The 17,253-nt window shown below is 39.1% G+C and overlaps 1 protein-coding gene across 2 annotated transcripts in view; it reads right to left on the reverse strand.

Annotated features, from left to right (window-relative positions):
• Nucleotides 1-17,253, reverse strand: part of LOC139120316 (polycystin-1-like protein 2) — a 53,118-nt gene that overhangs the window by 12,185 nt on the left and 23,680 nt on the right. For both annotated transcript variants that reach the window (XM_070684645.1, XM_070684644.1), the window contains exons 6-24: nt 16,441-17,169; nt 14,859-15,050; nt 14,314-14,534; nt 11,812-11,980; nt 11,402-11,526; nt 9,987-10,077; nt 9,009-9,358; nt 8,328-8,436; nt 7,590-7,717; nt 6,908-7,130; nt 6,351-6,442; nt 5,625-5,858; nt 4,622-4,798; nt 4,126-4,286; nt 3,459-3,760; nt 2,517-3,121; nt 1,723-2,046; nt 1,087-1,264; nt 181-411 (exon numbers count right to left, since the gene is read on the reverse strand). In XM_070684645.1, the coding sequence (XP_070540746.1) occupies nt 181-411; nt 1,087-1,264; nt 1,723-2,046; nt 2,517-3,121; nt 3,459-3,760; nt 4,126-4,286; nt 4,622-4,798; nt 5,625-5,858; nt 6,351-6,442; nt 6,908-7,130; nt 7,590-7,717; nt 8,328-8,436; nt 9,009-9,358; nt 9,987-10,077; nt 11,402-11,526; nt 11,812-11,980; nt 14,314-14,534; nt 14,859-15,050; nt 16,441-17,169 (4,641 nt within the window). The remainder of the gene's footprint in view (nt 1-180; nt 412-1,086; nt 1,265-1,722; nt 2,047-2,516; nt 3,122-3,458; nt 3,761-4,125; nt 4,287-4,621; nt 4,799-5,624; nt 5,859-6,350; nt 6,443-6,907; nt 7,131-7,589; nt 7,718-8,327; nt 8,437-9,008; nt 9,359-9,986; nt 10,078-11,401; nt 11,527-11,811; nt 11,981-14,313; nt 14,535-14,858; nt 15,051-16,440; nt 17,170-17,253) is intronic.

The raw sequence follows: 17,253 nt of genomic DNA on the forward strand, positions 1-17,253 counted from the left end.
CACGATTTATGAAAAGGTATCGTGGCAACATTAAAAGATAACAAACCAGTCATCTATAGCCTTTTGTAAAAATTGAGAAAAGTATATGTTTCTTTCGAATCCATTGATTTGATTGCATTATGAAGAAATACGGGTACTTCTGGATAGATACTATAAATTCAATCTTATGTTTACACTTACCCAGGTGTACAGTATAACCGCCATCTCCATACTGCGAAAATATCGTATCGTATCCCGTTAGCACTGAAGGAATATCACCTGCATATGCCCATGGCGACAGCTCAGAAATCTGTTCAGTTGTATTGACCGCCAACCATCCAACATCGTATACCCCACGGTCAGCCGAGCTCCCGGAGTATTCCACATTACAGGCCACGGAGCCGTTGAAAATGGGAGGTGATTTGCAGAGATCTGTTGTTGACAATGCATGCAGATCTCTGTACGTCATCATTGAGTTTTCTCGAATAGTAGTTTTGATAAATGATAAAGCTAATCATCGGATTATCTAGCGCCGAACCTTTTGTTGAGTTCAAAAGTTGCCCCAAAAGATAACTTTTTGAGTTACCTGTAACTGATGGAAATGCTAGGACTTGTGGAAAGCAACCTCCAGTGTCACGGTGACAGGTAACACGAACATGAGCTTTTGTCGGATGAAAAATGACCAGAACTTGAACATCACTAGCCTTCAATGACGATTAAAACATTAAAAATACCATGTTTCTACACTGATTTCTCCGGCAATAAAATATCATTTAACAAATTCAAGTTGGATGAACATGGATCACTTTGCTGTACATCATCTCGCGATCGAAGGAACGTTGTCAGCGTCCTAGATACAGTTTGTTTTATTTCATAGTATTTAAGATCATTACGCCCCTGAAGATTACATTGTGGATTGCATTTATGATTTACAGTCTGCGGTTGGTCTAATACTGTGACAAAAACAATGTGAAATAAATGAGGCTGATCAACGAAACTAACAAACATACATGCATTGTCATTGTGGTGGATTGTAACATGAAACTAGCGTCTATAATAAACTTGGGGAAACGAACAACTATAGAATTTACAAATAATGAAACGTACCCGGACGCACTCTGTACTGAAGAAGGCGGGGTGGCGAAACCCTAAACGAAGTCAAGTCAGCCGTTAGAGCAGACAGCTCGTTTGGTAGTGGCATTCCGTTGTAGAGATGCGCAGGGTATATTGATGGCAAAAGAAAGTCAAAAATCCATTCCCAAAATATAGTCGTCCCTCTGGTAATCTAAACCATTAAAATGAGAAGTAGCCCATTAATAAATATGGATTTTAAGGAAAAGAAGTTTTCCTTCATCAGTGCCGATCGAAACGTTTTCTTAAAGCTCCATAATCTGTCTCTTTAGGCTATATTTTCAGGACTTATGTTTCGTGGTTTTCCTACACTTTCTGCATTGAATCCATAAACTGTAATTTAATGCCAAGTATTTAGCATATGAACACAACCTACATGAGCATAATCTGCATTGTTATTGTTGAAAATTGTATTCAAGTCCGAACTAGAATTCATTTGTAAACATTAAACAATGATCACTACACACATACAAGCTGTTTTGACAAAAAATAATACTCAAAATTTCAGCATGACAAACTAATTAGGATCAGACACGGTAGTTGATATAAAGAAACAGAATACTGAAAAACTTTCTTTTTAGGGAGAATATCATAAGAATGCCAAACACTTACCCTTTTGAAAATATCATTTTTGAAATATAAGTTTTCAAGGGACGTCCTCATGTTGTAAGAATTAATGTCCCTGTCATTGTAGACAATGATGAGCAGGCAGGACACAAACAGAAAATAGAGAACGATTTCTTTCACAGCGCCTCCAATTACTGCTGTCTTCTCAATTTCTTCTCGATCGTTTTCAAGACTTCTTGTTGTTTCGTCGTCGCTGGAGTACACGCCAGCCGGGGCCATAGCTTTTACATCGTCCATTTCTTCAAGGTCTCTCAAGTTTCTTCTTCTTATCGAGGAGACAAGTACTAAAATTACCGCAAATCCAATAACCTGGGGGAAAAGCGCAAAAAGTAGTTTTCAATTGAGACGCACAGTAGTAACTATTTAGATTCAGATTCAGATTCAAATTCAGAACACTAATGTGTCATATTCCTCTGACATATTGTGAACGAATGAACGTTAACTACATTGAATTCTATGGTGATAAGTCGGAATATCATAAGCCGAAGTTAAGTGCACTGGATGGGCAGAGAGCGTCATGATTCTGTGAATCGTTAGTTTTAGTTTCTTATTAGACACCTGTATTATATTTTTTTAAGGAAGGAAACATGATTTATCAGAATATGTAAGCGTTTGCCGAAATCTGCGATTAGAGTTATAATAATTACATAAATTTGAAACCAACAACTATTTAATGAATATTGTGATTTAGAATCGTACTTCTTTTATTAATAATATGTTTGTCTCTATAGGACTACATCTATTGCGCTGAGATCAAGAGAAACTACAAAAGTAAATACCTTAACCGGCTGTAAAATTAGTATATCTTCTACCAAGGACACTGAAAGCGACTTCAAGAATGCAATGGACTTGTCGTTTCCCCATTGCATACTGTACAAGATGGTGAAGAACGCTGAAACTATCGACACAGAAAACACGAGGAACCAAGCAACGTAAATGAAAGGATAGGGTAAGGTCAATTCCTTGTCGAACACACTCATTTTCCTCGGCGTCTTCTCCTTCTTCTCCTTGGCAACCATGGTTTGGCATTTCGCTTGTGTATTCACGAATCGGTCTTCCCGAACCCTGCCGACTTCGATGACGTGTCTCTCACGTTGTGAGGAGCGGTAATACTTGTCAGTCGCAGTTTCAAGCACGCTGTACTCCGATGACACGGTTGAACTGATGTAGATGCCTTCGTCTTGGTAACTTTGATGTTCTTTATCGGGCGATTTCTTAAAAAGGTGCCGCAGTTTCTGACACATAGTTACGTTACTTCTCCGACCCGAATTCCGCCGCTTTGTTGATCTTCTAAAAAGTTCCACAACGAAGAAGTTGATAGGTGCAACGAGTAAGCCACTCATAATGCCGACAAATATCTGATGCCAGGTGAAAGTTAATGGACCTGCGGGAAAACATCCAGATATTACTGAATTAAGAAGTAAATGGAGCGAATATGTGTACATATATACATGGCCAGACAGAAAGGCGTTCGGACAGATCTACACTATGGATCTTCTGAAGAATATACGTGTAATGGAGTTCTATAAAGGCGGAAAATTCACGAGATTATTGCTGTAAACCTACCATCATTACGAGTCATGAATTCATTGTTTCCAATTTGTGGCGGAAAGATTCTGACAAAGTTAACATTGTTTGAGTAAAGCGAGCACCAATGAAATGAAAACCGGCGCTAGATTTAAAGCACCCGAAATTCTATAACTTTTGAAAAAAGTTTATACCGAGTCGTATGGTTTTTATTTTGGTGTCGTCATAGTCAGACCTGTACCACATACAGCTTACAACCATCGATGTCAGTAACAACATCAGACAACAAGATACACGCTGTACTCGGGTAAAATGTGTCCCATAAGGCTTTGCGATGACTGACACCCATAGGTGTTCATCGGTCAAGTCGCCCTTGGCCTTCCCGATCAAGGTCTCGCCTGGCTTCGGCCCCTTGCCATCCCATGGTGTCAGCACACGTTGAGTTTTACCGTCACCGTGGTCTCTTGAAAGCCAACGGAAACACGGGAAATCGTATCTATAGAGGAGGAAAAATTAATAATGTACGTCACTTCATTTTGCCTCGTTCTAACTTTCTGTTAAAATGTTTCGTTCTCCGTCGCAAAAGCCTATATATGTAGTTTTAAGGTTGTGCTGGAAGACAGCTATCCGAAAAGTAACGTTGACACAAGAAGTCCGGAAATGGTGCATGAACTAAAAAATACGACGACGACGTCAAGAAATCAAACAAACTGTTACTATCAATAATCAATATAGTGAGAAAATTATTGTCTTGGATTTTTCGATGCAATCATAATATTATCATTATAACACACAACGTTTAAAAGGAAAAACTGGGATAATACTCAATGTTTGCATTTCCCCAGTGCGATTCACCCATACCTTTTCTGCGTCTTCAAGTCCTTGATAATGATCTCCGACAGAAACCAGGAAGCGTTTTTGCCTTGTCCGGAGTTGTCGTGTCGCACATGGAGGTACTTGATGTCTCCAAGAAACGACAGTGAAGTGAGTAAGAACGTGTGCATGCTTCCCCGTTGAAACAACTGAAATGTATTGGGGCAATAAGAGGAAACCCATGACAACCTAACCATTGTGTTATTGGCACAATCAACTTTCAAGGAGGTTCGAGGAGAGAATTTCATTTTGCATAACTTGTAGCGCCCTTACAGTGAATTGATGGAGATGGATAAGAATCGGAGAAAAACTGCACATTAATTGATTTTAATGTTTTAATGTAAGCTACAGAAAGATACACTGGCTTTAGTTAAAATGTTTTCGAAACTTACTGCAATGCTTTTTGTTTTGATTGCATCACTGACCTGGGATTCAATTTGAAAGTATATTAATGTTTAAAGTGAAATATGCCTCCTTCACCTACCTGACAGTCGCTACAAGTACTGTGTATTCGAGTTGCCCTGGTTCTGCTGGCGGTACCGTACAACTTTATGTACACATCGGACGTCGTTCCCGATCCTCTTTCCCGCCCCGTCATAATGCTGACTTCGTAGGCATATCTATCATTCGGGCCATTGCTTGGTAATGGTAAACCATTAAACTGGGTGCAAGAAAAGTTAACAGGTTTGGATGTGGTGAAATACCGCTGGCAAATAAGGGCTAAAATGTGTAACAGGTAAATGCAGAAAGACAAAACTCTATGTGTAACAGGTACATGCAGAAAGATAAAACTCTATCTATTGATCCGATATTATGACGCAGTGTTTCAATTCAAATTGTGTAATCTCATTTCGGTAATCATGCTAATATAATTGGAATTTGCTATCTCAGTTTTGTAAAGTGTCAAAGTCAAGTACGATATAATGAAGTAAGCGGTCAAACGTACAGCAATAGACCGCTTTGTACTGACCATGAAATCATCTGTCTTACTGTCATGACACCGACAACGACAACAGCATTCCTATTGTAATTCAACTCTGGAAGCTATGTAGATAAACCTCGAAAATGAAATGCTATAATACACTGTCGAGCAAACCGTAAGTGAAAAATTCAGAAAAACAAAATTAAGTTCAAAAAATGTTCACAAGCCAGAAGTATGTCGCCATCGTAAGACGAATGGTATGCAGTTTCAAGACTTGTCTTTAAAACGTCTTTTAGAGTAAAACAAACAACAAAAAACACGATTGGAACTTATTTGGGATAATTGGGTTTTCCTATTTTTCAAATTTTTCAAAAGTGTTAGGTGCCGTATAGCTGAATGTTGCAATTATCAAATTACTCATAAAAACAAGTGTGCAATGAAAAAAGAAAAGCAGATTTGTAGATTAAATCGGCATTACTTCACCATCCAATTATCCCAAAATATAATCGTGTTAAAAATGACATTCACAACAACGTGTGTTAACAACTATTGTTGTATGACTCACCACAACTTTTTCTCGTCTGTCTTTGCGTCTAGCCCAGATAACGATCAGCAAATACAATGCAAATATCACGATGACCGTGGAAAACACCGAAGGGTTGCTGTCCAGGTGAGCGAACTTATCTAACACAGTATCAAAGTCGATTGGATTGGGTGGAACAACGTAAAAAGCTGCTCCAAATGACGTCAAGTGATTGCACAAACACACGGTGGTGTTCGTGTTTGACTCTGAAGAAACCTAAAAAGGAAAATTGAAGCAACTGTCATCAGTGTTATCATATTCTAAAACCTCACTGACTTCACTTTGCTGTGAATTGAGTCGATACATCGCTGTATGTTTCCTCAATGAATGCTGCCATCGTCTCAAGCCAGTGAAACTCATTAACACTCATGTACAAGTCCAGTAACAGACATACTATAGCAACTTTTATCTAACAGAGCTTGGGCCGTCATTCATAGAACAAAAGGAAAATACATCTCAAACAACAAGACCACAAGAGGGCGTTAGATGTTACGAAAGATCGTGGACATGTAGCAACTACTTACATGCCAACAGAAAAATAATATTGACGCCACATGGGCCCTCCTTTCTGTCCTTTCTTTGTTGTTGAAGCCCCTTCAATTCCGTGGTGACCAACGCCTCTTCCCCTGACAAATGTTTTTTTTATCATTAAAAACATGACACGGTTAATTTAAGCGTGAAGAGGATGCAACAACATTATTGACTTACCATGCATCCGTCTCTTTTCCAGATTTCGTTGTCTTCATCCCAGTATCTGCATCCATGTTGGGTTACTGACATGGTTAAATTGAACATATTCACTGACAGAAAGAAACAAATGAAACCGTCAATACAGAATCTTGCCAAAGTACCATGACATTGTTTAAGAATTAAAATGAAGACGTTTACGCATAGGTCAGTGGTAAACATAACCTGAAAACTGTAGACCTCTTTCTCTTACAGTTGGATTCCATTTGATGTAAAATTTTCACGACCCCTCCTTAAGTTTAGGTTCAATAATATACTCTTGTACAGTTTGACACACTAAGGCTGTTACCATTTACGTTGTGAAATATTCATAGATTTGCAAATCAGGACAATGTGTTCAAGTTTCAATTATCTCCCGTGGCAGGAGTTGGACGGTGAAGAGGTTCCTGTAAACAAACGTTTTGCAAGACGGTTGTTGGGCATACTTCAGTGTATGATATCTCTTCCTACGACATTTCGCTCCTGCCATGGGTGATAAAAACATTTTTATTTACGGAAGTGAGAAAAAACGGTTATACCTGTTGGGAGGAAAAGAGAAAAGACGTAATTTCCGGCTTCTTCGACTTCGGTGTTCGGGATGAAAATGTTTAACACTCCCTCCGTTGCGGTGATGTTAGCGTGGAAGTCAAAGCTGTTCCAAGTAGGGGTGTTGTTGTAAGACATGTAGACACGAACAGAGTTATTTAAGCTGATATCGCTAACGTTGAGCTTCATTTGAAATGCCATGAAAGTGTCGACAGCCTGGGGAAGGAGAGCGAACAGTGTTAATTTGAAAAATGGATTAGTGACTATTGTTTAAAAGACATACGATCGATAATATAAGGAATGTTACCATTCTCTTTACTATAGTTTTGATTCTGTAACTTCAGTAAAATCGATTCTGTGTACTATATCAACATTCTTTGGAGAATGGAACACGGAATTATGGTTCACATTCAAATAAAAATGGTGAAATTATCATCAAAAGTTAGCATCACTGGGGCTTTAAACATTTAAAATAAACATGAGAGAGTTTCATTATTAGCAATTGCACTGGGGTAACCTCCGTGCTTGTTTTAAACCAGCAAACGATGACTGTCCACTTTTAAAGAAATACAAATAGACAAATTATTTTCAGCCTCATCATTTTAACGTCAATCATGATTAGATTGAAAATAACTTAGGTAGAATTAAATCTCGAAACTTTTTTCTTGTCATTACCTCTAGACTCCAGGAATATCTAGATTGTCCCGTGTCTTCATATATTGTCGGCAGTAACGTCGCTTCATCCAAGAATTCGATGGGAGGGTTGTTCAGCGAAAGGCTTATGTAAGTTGTTATGCCATCCACTTAACAAATAAGAGTGTCCAATAAGATCAATTTAATAAAGTTATCATGATTATTTAAATTAGAGTAAGCTTCGTAATCCATGGTGTGTTATATCAAATTCATTGTTGAACTATGTGGGTACGATTTTTCAAAGCTATCTTCAAGATGTAATTTGAAACACTGGTCTTTTGTGAAGTCACATTTCAGCACTTTTCACTGCTAATGTCGAGTGAACGGAATTCCCGCCATTCTTATCCACAAGCCTAGACTTATCGGGTGGGTCTGATCCATAGGTGCATGTATGGTTACACTAAAACGCGAAAAAGAAACATTGACTATTCTCCTGAAAAGACGCGAGCGTTAAAATGTTAGTGAGTTCATATCATCAGCAAGCTCTACGTTTCCATAACTGTTAGGTTTATAAATTTGCACACACGTTTCACCAAAATTTATTGCCTTTTTACATTTTCAACTCATCTGAATATACTATTATTGCAAAAGCGACAGACATGAATTTTAAACAATTACAACCCCTCAGACCACATTTCCGTTTGGATCCTTGTGTTAGGCCAACTGTCGGGCAAAAACGCGTATCGGCAAACTCTTTGAAGACAGTGAAGATTTACTTACCATCTATCTTATCGCCATCGGAATCTTCAAAGTAAAGCGTCATTATATCTGAGCCTACCGTGTGTGAATTTTCTCCCCACGTAAACAAGTTTCCTTTTGTGCGAAAGGACTACCGAAACAAGAGAAAATGCTTTTAACTGTGAATCTGACTGATATGGTGTAATAACAATTTGAGACAATTTGATTGTCATGACCAATTGGACCCACGTGATTGTTATCACTTATTATCCGTTTGCTTCAGAGCAGAGTCCTGTGTATTGTCGTCTGGCGCACTGTGGAAGGCACCCGTCGATTTTAAGTTATACAACTGTTGTTAAGCTCATAAAGTTCAGTTGTGTTACATGTCGTCAGTGTGAAGGTATAAATTAATCCAAATTAGTGCTTTTAGGTCGTATTTTGCAAATTCAAATGCGTCAAATTTCATGAATTTATCAAGTATGACATGCACGCGGCTCTTATTGTCCGCTTGAATAATGCAGTCCCAAAATTGTTACCAGCCTTGCGTACTATCATACCAAAGGTATGGTGAGTGAATTGGTAATGATAGTTTTGCAATGCATTCAATAAAGATACGGAGTCACATTATCTTGTTTGAGAATTTGTTTAAACAATGCAAACAGCAAAAATAATTGTTTTGTAAAATCAACGACAAATGTTTAGTAATAATTTAATCCAACCTACAGTGAGGAAAATCGAATCGTTTAGATTTTGTTCGGGCAGTAAATCTGTCATGGCCGGCAGTTTGACCCCGAATGAACTCTCGAATGCAGCAGACGTCTTTTCGAAATTGTCAGCAGACGTGGCTTCAAAGTAAACCGAGAGAGTTGGTAAGTGTTGAATGACAGCCTCGTCCCCGGGTTCCAGAGCATCGGACATCATGCCTGATAGAGTGTCCATTGTACTTAGTAGGGTATTAGTGACTTGTCTCTTTTCTTCCACAGACGAGGCTGTCACGTTCGGCAACATCGATTCATTCTTCACGGCGTCGTGTAGCACCACAGACATGATCTGGTCGACAAAAACAGTAATTTCTGAAATGACAAATATAGAAAAATATAGATTTAACTCTTGGACCAGCCATTCTGGATGTGACCTAAGAAGTTCTATCTTTTTCAAATCGTTTTAATGTATCGGCCTTGTAATTACACATAGTTTAAGATTTGTTTTTGGTGTTGATTGCCACATTTTTGTCCATCCTGTAGTTGATATGCAACGCAGAGTTTTATCAAAACAGTTGAACTCATGCATGCCATGTAATTGAAAAAGTGTCGAACAGTGATCCGTGTGTACTGGTCAATGCAACGATAAAGTTCGTCGTTTCCCAAAGTAACTTCAAATTAGGTTTCAGGAAATCGCTGTTAGATTTTGACAGTCTTATACTGAATATGAGACTATTACGCTTCTTCTGTTGTCTTTCAACTTGCCAGAGGCGGCGAAGAACTTATCCAATCGTTCTGAACCTTGGTGATTTTTGCTACATCCGGGGGCTACGTGTATAAGCATGAATTCTCAGGTACAGTCTCCGCTCTGCACTGTCTTCTATATTTCTTGCAAATATCACTGGGACCCCACGGTGAAAACAAAAGATAAATGTAAGATCGCAATTTCCTTGATGACATCATCTCTGGTCACAGACTGGAGCAGGACGTCGAAACTCACCTCCGACCATCGCTATAGTTTCATTGACACTCAAATCAAGCTTAGCAAGTCTGCCTGTGATGTTTTGCAGGCCTTTAGCGACGTCTATCAACTGTAAATGGAACAAAGTCATTACTAAGGGAGCTGTCATTATTTACGGCCTGGGGGTCGGAGGAATTTCATCGGAAACTCCCAAATTTCGAGTACCTCCCTCCAACCATAATGAATGTGAGTAACCCCCATTCTAACTCAGAGATTTTGACTGACCCCCCCCCCCACTTAGAAAAGTTAAATACCAATACATGTATTTGTAAAATTTACAAAGATACAGCAATAGTAAAGACCTTTCAAACCCTGATGTACCCTGCTAGATTATCATCATGACAGCTAAAAACAGTGAAACCAACAAAATGAAATTCAAAGGGCCAACTAAGCTGTTCGTGCAAAACGGTGTTCGTTGGCAGTTTTTTTAGCGAGCGGGCAAATTTCAAAACTTATCGGCGGGCGGTAAAAAACTCGATCTTTACTGTGGGCGGGGAAGAAATTTCATTATTTTCAGTGGGCTGGAAGAAAATTGTTGACAGAGGGTACCGGAAAATACGTAAAGGGAGGGGAAAGCCGTGGTTGATAACAGAACTTGAGGCGAGATCAAGCGCTTAAAATAGAGGGGGACAATGTTCCAAGATACTGCTAACTGCTGGCATGGTTTTGTGTTGATCTGGGTTGCCCAGTGGGCATCTCGTTGGCAATGGAGAATTTCAGTGGTTGGGAGAGCAGGGAGAGGGCAGTGGGGAGCTTGAATTGTTGTGGGGAGAGATGGGAGCTGGCAAGCCATAAATACTAGAGGGCAGCTGACATTAAAATTCAGTGGGAGGGCACATTTTCCGTGTATGCCTGTGGAAGGGCTGTTACGAACAGACCTACTTGTCCCTCCAAATTTAGGTCAAGGTCAAAAATAAGTAAAATTGGTATGTCAGCCTTCAAAACATGTTTTGTGATAATTTTGTAAAATTGATGAAATTTACCAATTTGCGTCACCTGAAGAGGGATTTATGTCAACAAATTATCCTTGGAGGCGGCTTTTCTACGTATTTTATCAGCGCAGACATACGCAAAGAAAATATTTTTAACACGATCGCACGACGAGACAAGTTATCATAAAAATTAAAGCTGAAGTCTAAAAATACCTTTAAACCAATCGTAGAGACACATTCCCTAAAAGCGTCACTTTTGCCTAGACTAGGAATCATTTAATTGTCAGCCAAATGCACAATTCTGCATCACAGCGCCATTTGGTGGGCTCATCATCCTGCTACAGGTGTTGAAAGCTGACATTCTTTTACTTTCAATAGTTACAAGTCTGAGAGCTTTGACGTCACATGACCACTTCAAAATTTCAAAAGCTCAGGTTAGAGCACTGCGTTAGAGAAGCTTACCATTATCTCAGAATTGGACGAGTGTGCTGGGGAGCTGCTAACAAATGGTATAAAATCAGCTAAATCCTCAGCGACGTCGACCAGTACAGATTTGGTGGGAACCGGCTTTGGCGTGGGAAGAGTATCTGGAATAATATCACTTAAGTTATCATGTTATGCTGATTGGCTAAAACATTAAATAGTGCCTCAAAGGAAAGTAGAGTTTCAATTGACTTTTGTCTTTCTCCGTTTGTTATCCGTATTTCTTTGTGCCATCTTAAGCTTATGTTCGATCTTCGATCTTACATTATTGTCTGTCTTGGTAAATACCGACACCATGATGAATTCGAAGCATTCATTACGCTTACTTGAGAGCTTGTATTACGTTTACATGGTAGGTTATCTCGTAAAAAAAACGTCGACTTCCTCACCGTTCATCTCGCAACTGTACCACGCGAGATTTTCACAATTCTCGGTGTACCATTTCCCATCAGCAGCTGAGATTGAGACGCACTCCGGCGGGGTCAAAGGTTGTCCTTGTGCCCACTCCGTGTATTCCGCTTCGTTTCCACTTATCCATCGGTGTCCGCTGTTTGCAGACTATGAACATCAGAGTGAAAAATAAAGACTGTGTTACTAGTAACTTAGAACACGGACTGAGAGGACTGTAACAGTTGTTGAAAAGTGTTATACATTAAATTCTGAAATTCTGACATTTGTCAAAATAATTGTACATCATTCATTAGCTGTAGAACTCCTATGCAGACGATAATATTATGTGACCTAAGGCCGGGTTCCAAAAAATGGTGAGGGAGAGCTAGAGAAATTCAGGGGGATTCGAAAAATTTTTGGGTAGTCGAGGGGGGTTTGAAAGTTTTGCTCTGCCTATAGGGGGGACCTGATGTTAGTAATAATTAAACAAAATCTAGAACCGTTTTGTCACATTTTATGTCTTTAATCTTGAAAAAATCTAAAAATGTATGAATGTCATTAAATTTTCGTAAAACAAGTTGGCCTTGTAATGGGGCAGGAGCTGCAACTGTTGATAATTTTTTTAATATTTCAATGCAATGTATCAAACACAGTTTCTTGGTGTCTCTCTACAGCATGCTGGAAAACACAATATTCAGTTCGTCAACAAAGCCCGTTTGTCTAAATATTGGTGATAATTGTATGATGCAAATGCACGGTACACGTAGGCTGTGTTGGCAAGTTGAATACTGGACAGCTCAAAATGATAAAGGGGTATAAACTGAACAAACATATTGTCAAAATAAAAAGTTAATACAACTACTGGCCTGCAACTACAAACTGGCAGTGACAGTCACGTAGATCTGACTCTGATGTAGTTTAAGAAGAGTTTCGGTCATAGGAAACTCAATGGACAGTGAAACATACATGTACACAAGATCCAGCCAGAAAGCAACACATAGAAGACTAGGGGACTAACAGTTACCATAGATTTTTGAATTCTGGCATATGAGAACAATCAAATATTAGAGAAAAAAGATGGGGTCACCATAAATGAGCTTATACAAAGGCACGTTGAAAAGTCAGTTTTTGTAAAATCACTTAAAATCAATATATAAAACCATTCATTTCAAGTTCATGCAGTGAATGAAATTTTCGCATCTCATTGTACCAATAACACTAAAGTAAAACTTTGAACAGTAAAGACTCTAACTTAAATGGAAAAATATGTGACCAAATGGAATAATTTATTGTTCATCAAATTTGCCATTATTACACCCAACATTGCTGAGATTAAAACATCAATTTTATGGAATATTCTAACCTTCCAGTATTGTCAATTTTGTAAAACATTTATAAGTGGAATCTAAGTTGAATATGTCTTGAACGTTTGAAAAAAAAAATTCGGTAGGTCACCGTGCTCATTTTTTCACAATTTGGTTAAACGTACAATTTTCATACTCTCACAAAATTGTCATTTTGTGTGCTTTTCAGCTGGTGCCATTGACCTGGCCAGAGCCTGATAAACTAAAGTCGGCCTAGACTGAGAAATCTAAAAAGTCCACTGATGCATATAAAAATGAATCAATTTAAGAACTTTGCCTGGGTATATGGCTCTACATACTGCTGATAAGAGGTAGTGTTGAACATCTGCGTGCAGAACGACACATTACATGTTTATTTTTACTCTGCGTGCATTCGTAATAAATATGCGGCTATATGGTAATTGGGGGGACTTGAGAATTTTGAGGGTATTGAGGGGGACTTGAAAATTTCAATCGCGATTCCTCGAGCCAACCCTCCCCCCCCACCATTTTTTTAACACAGCCTAATCGGTAAAAAGGTGAATATTCGCCGTAAGTTTTTTAATGGTGAATAGATCCTACAGATAATTGTGAGTCTTCCATATGCAAACCATAACTTTCGGCAGTGTAACACGTTCGTTAGTTCCAAGAATTAGTCTACAAGATTGCAATGAAATCCACAAAGCGTTTAACATTCCACAATTACTCAGACACAACCAGTACTGATTACCTTGAGAATGTGTATGTATGGAAGCCCATCTCTACGAAATGTAATTAAGATAGTATGCGCCTCGAAAATGAAAGACTCAAATTTTGCTCAAACTTTCCTCAGGAATCTTCCAACCATTCTCTTTTTCAAAATAAAGAATAATAATCGGGGGTCATCGTGTTTATTTTGGTACAAGAGAAACAAATTACCCACGATTTACCGAAATTAAAAATGGCGGCCAGCCCTGTGTTAATTCTATGGGAGAAAAAAGTAAAATCTTCAATTTCTGAAGATGGTCACGGCGACAAGTTTTCTTACAGCAAGAGCTTTAAAATGAACCTCTACAAGTAGTAGATCAGAAAAGAGTTGCAAAAATTTGAAAGTCTGAATATCTGTCCCCGAGGCACATTCTACCTTAAGAAATTTCAACGAGACGTCACATCGATTACCTGTAGTCCTATCCACAAATTACAGTTTGAGGGCGATAAACATGATTCAGCCCTTAACATCGACTGTTCTTCAAGAAAGTTTTGCTCACTGACAGTTTCGATGGTAACTAGATAACCTCCTATCAACTGGCAGGCGTCTTTTGCATCTTGCCAAGTTTTCAAATGGGAGCTGAAGTGGTAACAAGAGCCACCATTGGAACGCCAACCAGGAGAACAGCTGCCTGTGTGTTAAAATATTATTATATGTTGAGTGCATTTCACGTACCGTAACTAAGCAAGATTCAGTAAGATCCTTCTCTAATCAACGTATGAACAACTTGTATCTGTCTATCGAATAATATATTCCTCACTGACTGTTATTTATCATCATTTATCTCGAAAACAAAGTCACAGTGTCATTAACAATTCCATCATTAACAATGGCCGTTGACTAACCTACTCAAACTCAAGTTCATCCTCCCACTCATTCAACGACAATTCCACCATCTACAAACTCCCCATGGTTCTTTTTTGTGTGTGAAGTTCAGTCTCACTTACTCACTTACCAAACAGCGATCTGTAATCTGTGCAAGAGGTACAAGAGCAATAGCTGGCACCCACACCGCACCAATCATAGAATGAGCAACAATGGCCGTTGTCGCCATCTGGATTGCAGATGCTAGGTTTGCCACTTGGCATCGGATATAAGATACCACATCTGGCTCCATCATGCCAAAGTTTCGGACCAAAATAGTTACCTGGTGTTAGAAAGAAACAGAGTTCATAACAGTATGACTACTATTAAATAACACAAAATGTATATAGCGTGCAGGAAAGATTTAAAGTCTTGCAACGAATGATATAACAGGTCATAGACCCTCGAGGGTCTATGAACAGGTATAACCCTTTCACCACCGTAGTTTGAACCACCCCATTGTTTTCTATGGTAAAGTCGGACTTCTGGAGAGGGAACTGGGTGAAAGGGTTAACCCGAGAGCAAGCGCATCGTATCATATTGACGAAAAAGATAATCATGTGTTTAAATATAGCGTATTAGAGCAGCATTGCGAGTTTAGAGACATTTTCCCAAGATACCGTGGGTTGTCTGCACCGGTACCGGATACAATAAGTTGTTTTCTACCGCCAAACAACGGGGATTCAGGGGATTTACACGTTTCAGTGGCTGAATTACTTGAACATAAGTCTGACATCATCTGATGAGATCAAATAATCTTGAGAGGGGGATTTTGTTTCTTTAGCCGCCATCTCTGTTCTGCTTCCGCATATATTTAATTCGAGATTTGTTGATTCACGCGTGAGCTGGGATGTGTTTCAAGATGGCAATCATATCTAGACTAACAGATTTTTGCTGCTATAAGAGTTTTGGAAAAAGATATATGTACACAAAGGAGATTTGCGAAACGTAATGAAAAACTAGTCAAATTGGCGGTGCCCATGTATACGACCATAAGTGAACAAGATTACAACCGGAAGTGCACTTTCTTTAAATACTTTGATATACAGAGATTGCATATAACACTCCTATTTATACGCGTTATCTGTTGTGCTTGTCTTGCAAGCGGTTCGATCGTTTTCGCTGCGCTTTCTATTGTTATATTATTGCATCTAGGATATAATAACCAGTTGCCTTGACAAGCTTATTACTGAATGTTTGTTTGGATTTCTGGCATGTCTTGCCTTCTTTGGAAAAATATGTCTACAAAAGGCAATCCTACAACAATGGATAAAATAGAAGTGCCCGGAAAGAGTCCCATTCTCCATAGTGAAAGGGTTGGGATTTCGGACTATACTATCATTTACGTCAATGAAAACAAGTAACGTGCTAAACGAAACTGAACAAGACAAAGAGTCGAAATGACGCCAAAATTTTGTCCTAGCCTGAAACTGTTGATGCCATGAACCCTGGTTTAGGGATATACAGTGTTCAATAAAATAGAAAACAGTGAACTCACAGGCAAACCATAGCAAAAGGTGTCTCCTTTAGCTCAAATTTATTACTGTCTACATACATGCAAAACTGCTTAAATGGCACAGATTTCAGAGAAAATGGCACATAAAGGTCACTAAAACCTGCTATACTCTATGCCTACTCATAGAGTAGACTTAAAAATTGTCCCTTTTACTTACGATTTGTATACGCGGCGTATTTCGAGGAAATCATCTCAGCACTAAGCTCCGAAAAGTAGATCTTGAGGTCGCTAAAAGAACCCGAGATGTAGTGTTTGTCATCCGCCAAATCGTCATTCTTAGCTCCGAGAACCAGAAGAGAACTGCTGTCACCATGAACTATCGATATTTGCTTCAGTGTATCATGAGCAATCTGGTCACCATTGGCGTATATCTTAACATCATTTTCCTCCTTAAAGGTGAACACACTGAAGAACCAGTGATCATCATACGGAAGGTTTACCCCTGCCCTCCATTTTTTGAGGCCATTGCGTACATCGAAGAACAGTTGACACGATCCGCTACTGTTGCGGCCTAACCAGATTGTCACACCGCGCATCTGGTCAGTATCCCCACCGGACGAAAGAATATACCCGTTACAGTCACTTTCGGTGACGCTTATTCGCATCCACATTGAAACGGTTATCCCGAGGGGACAGAGTCCTATATCGGACACACAGGTGCCGGAATAGTTGCCAAAGTTGATGAAGTTTTTCTGAAGATTGATGGCGCAGCTGGGATACGGTGCGATGGGGGAGTCTGTTAGGCTGGCTGCTGAATAGAGTACGCCATCATTGCCGTTCAGGTTAGAAAGAATCTTGTCATCAGTGCATGAGTCAATCTGTACACATTCATCGGAGGGTGTTGTGAAGCCACAGCTTCCACTCAGATCCCAGTGGTCCACTGGTTCTGAAGTAAGCATTACGAAATACAGTGTGCGATTAAAATATGAGAAATGAAGTAATTAATAAAGTATTAAAGTAGAACGCGCCT

This window comes from Ptychodera flava, chromosome 20 (genome assembly GCF_041260155.1).
Source record: "Ptychodera flava strain L36383 chromosome 20, AS_Pfla_20210202, whole genome shotgun sequence".
Lineage (NCBI taxonomy): Eukaryota > Metazoa > Hemichordata > Enteropneusta > Ptychoderidae > Ptychodera > Ptychodera flava.